The sequence below is a fragment of the Nannospalax galili genome, unplaced genomic scaffold, assembly GCF_000622305.1.
Source record: "Nannospalax galili isolate Female #2095 unplaced genomic scaffold, S.galili_v1.0 scaffold810, whole genome shotgun sequence".
NCBI classification, from domain to species: domain Eukaryota; kingdom Metazoa; phylum Chordata; class Mammalia; order Rodentia; family Spalacidae; genus Nannospalax; species Nannospalax galili.
The window spans coordinates 404,572-408,042 of NW_008329132.1; the positions used below are offsets into that span (position 1 = coordinate 404,572).

Here is a 3,471-nt window from a genome sequence, read left to right on the forward strand (position 1 = left end):
CCGGCCCCCCGCGCCGGCCCGCGCCGCGCCGCTCACCCGGCCGCTGTCCCTTTCCTCCTGCAGCGGCGTGGGGCTGGCGCGGGCGCACTTCGAAAAGCAGCCGCCTTCCAACCTCCGGAAATCCAATTTCTTCCACTTCGTGCTGGCGCTCTACGACAGGCAGGGGCAGCCGGTGGAGATAGAAAGGACCGCTTTCGTGGACTTTGTGGAGAAAGAGAAAGTAAGTGCGCACGGGCCGGCGCGCCCGCCCTCTCCAGGCGCGGGAGGCGGTGAGGCTGCGCGAGGGGTCCGAGAGCCCCCCCCCCCCGGCGGCGGAACCGGGACCGCCGCGCCCCGCGACCCCGCCGCCACGTGCGGCCGCCCGGGTCCCGCCGAGGGCCGGACAACTTCTCTGCGCCCTCGGACTCACTGGGGGCGCGGGGGACGCTGGGCTTCCAGCTGGAACAGTGACATCACCGCGCTGCTCCGAGCCAGGCATCCCGCCCGCCGCGCGAGGCCCAGGGGCCGCGGTCGTGGAGGGGGATTGAGCGCGGTAGTCGCGCCTGGCGCGGCCGCACTAAATGCACTTATTTATCGTTGCTTGCAGGAGCCAAACAACGAGAAAACCAACAACGGCATCCACTATAAGCTGCAGCTACTGTACAGTAACGGTGAGTACCGGCGCCCGCTGCCCGCCCCGGCGTGCTGCTCTCCCTTCCTGCGACCTTCCAGGACATAAAGATTTTGAGATTAAAATGACATGGATGTAAACACGAAATCTTCTCATGCCATAGAAGGAAAACAAAACATAAACGATCGATAAGTCGATGGCACTTCACATGATTAACCGGTGGGCTTGAAGTGGAAAGTAAAAAGGGATCGATGGAGGTCCTGCAGAACATCACTTTTAAGTGACTTTTTTCAATTTTGCAAATTAATGTTAATTATTGGGATGGGGTAGCTCCATAAACCGAGCATAACTTACTTCCTTTGCACGGTTTAGAAAAAAAAAAAATCCTCGAGAGGCGCTGGAAGGAGCTCGGACTCCCAGGACCCCACTAGGTGTTTTCTCTTTGCTAAAAATAAACGACCGCATGGGCCCAGGGCGGCAAGAGCCTGCTCTGTGCCACGCAAATGCCTTGCACCTTCGAATGTAAACCCTGAAAGTCCTAAGGCGTTTCCTTAAGAAAAGAAAGTGAGAGGCGATGACGGTTCTCTGCCTCCCTCTAGTAGGGGTCGGCCTAAGTTTTGCCTCAGCACCAAGCATGAGCCCCAGGTACCGACTTCCTGAGATGCACACTAAAGTCCTGTTGAGAATTTGTCTCTCTCTCTCTCTCTCTCTTTTTGTTTTTTGTTTTTTGCAGGCGTCAGAACAGAACAGGACTTGTACGTCCGCCTCATAGATTCAATGACCAAACAGGTGAGAGAGTTTCTGTTGTGCACTCGTTTAGTTTTTATTTTCTGTTTCTCTGTCCTTGCTGCTGAATTGGGGTTGTCCTGAGACTTCGGGAGAGTAGACAAATGGATCTTCTGTGTTTTTCCTTTAGCTTCCTTGACATCCTAATGAGAATTCCATATTTATTGGAATAAATGGAGTGATTGGTACAGTAGTTTATGCTGTCACAGGACAGGACATATATGCTTTATTAAATGCCTTGTGATTGGGATCAAATTGTCTTAATTAATTATGGTAATTAACATTTGACAGAAAAATTTTAGGATCCCCTTGTTTATTTTTAAATGTCTCTCTACTTGGAATCCTTTCATGACCCCCCACCCCAACAAAGGCGGCTAACTCCTTTCCAAAGCCCATCTAGTTGGGCTTGATTAGTTAATTCTTCCCCTCCTTTCCTAGTGTCATGGTCTAGTAACAGGAGACGTGTATTTGGATTTAAAAGTTAAATGTGCTGGGGTGAAAAGTCACCTTGTTCTCTAGTCCAGCCTCACCTCCCAGCCCCCCAATCTCCATAATTCAAACTCTGAGCTCCAGGGGTCACTCAAACTCATCCACCAAGCTGCTCTCTCCCACCCTCTGTCAGAGCTTGTAAATAACATAATTACAAGGAGTTCCTTATTAAATTATTTAACCTGTCTTGGTCAACTTTCCTGATGATAACTATTGGCTATCAGTAATGTGATTAACTGCAGAAAAGGGCCTTATTGCTTTTTTGACTGGTTCAGTCCCTGATGACTTTGAGCAGGGGGGTGGTGGTGTTGTTTTTATTTTAAGGATATTGTTTCTACTTTCTTAAAATGGAGTGCTGGGTCTGTGTGTCTGTATCCAATTCCTAAATTTAATATACCCTTCAGGGATTGCTTTAGAATACACTTGCAAGCCTCATTTCACACTTGAAATGGAAGTCGCCCCTTTATTTTTGATGCTAACTTTCAGAATTGTGAGCCAAGTGGAAGACTCCTTGTGCTTCCTGAAACTCAGCACACACATGCCTCCCTGGCTCTGAGCACAATTAGTTTGCACATTTTATTTCCCCTTGAAAAACTTTGCCCTTACCTAGGCAGCCAGGGCTCAGGTTTTAGTATCTGCAGTAGCTGAGCTGTGTGGTTTTTCTCTTGGAGTAAAACAGATCTGACAGGTAAAACGGTCTCTCTGACAAAGACCGCGGTGTCCCCTCTGCGATGGTTTCACCGATGCACAGAAACCCTGGATTCACACAGCCTGCCGTGGGTCAGGCTGCTGCTATTTCCTTTGTATGCAGGGCTGAATGTTTTCGAAATCGCTGTAGTCTAATTAGGAGGTTTTTGCTGGCACTGCTGAGTTCCTGTGCCACGCATACAGGAGGAGCAGGAGGCTTCCTTTAAAGTACACTTTTATTGTTCATTTAGCTTAGTACCTTTGCTGTGTACACAGCGCAGAAAATAAAAGCATTTAATCTCTCACTGACGGGAATGGGGGCAAAAAAGAAAGAAATAGCCCAGTAACTGATCAAAGAGTCAATGGCGCTGAACCGACAGTTTATGGATTTCTGTTTGTGCTACAAAATAAAAGATAAATCAAATACAAATACGGGGCTCCATCGGAAGACAAGCCATTCCTGCAGAAGGGCGGGCGTCGCCCAGGCCGCGCGCCTGCAGCCCCAGGCGGCTCCTTGGCCTGCGGTGACTCCCATCACTTCTGTGGATCGGCGGGCTCCCGGCTGGGGACCGAGGCTCTGGAGACTGTTCCCGGGGAGCCCGTCTCGGGCGCGGGGCAGAAAGGGCTTCGTCCGCCGGGAAGTGCAGCAAAGAGCCAGAGGAGGTTGGAAGCAATTTCCAGATAATTTTCAGGGGTGGGGGGTCGGGAACAGCCCTCCCCTTTGGAGGAATTTTCTGCCCGCTCCTCGAGGCTCGCCCCCGCCTCCTGCCCCTCCCCCAGCGGCCTCGAGGCGGGCGGCGAGGCCGGGCCGGGCCGGGCCGGGCGTGCGGCGAGGGCGGCGGGGCCGCGGTTGCGGGCGGTGGAGTCGGGCTGGGCGCCGGCGTGCGCGCACCCTTGGC

The 3,471-nt window shown here is 52.2% G+C and overlaps 1 protein-coding gene across 2 annotated transcripts in view; it reads left to right on the forward strand.

Moving 5' to 3' along the window:
* The first annotated feature begins 70 nt into the window (after positions 1–70).
* Ebf3 (EBF transcription factor 3) overlaps positions 71–3,471 on the forward strand; it is a 124,248-nt gene continuing 120,847 nt past the window's right edge. For both annotated transcript variants that reach the window (XM_017797835.1, XM_017797836.1), the window contains exons 1-3: positions 71–220; positions 587–650; positions 1,344–1,399. In XM_017797835.1, coding sequence (XP_017653324.1) covers positions 1,388–1,399 — 12 coding nt within the window. In that variant the 5' untranslated portion in view covers positions 71–220; positions 587–650; positions 1,344–1,387. The remainder of the gene's footprint in view (positions 221–586; positions 651–1,343; positions 1,400–3,471) is intronic.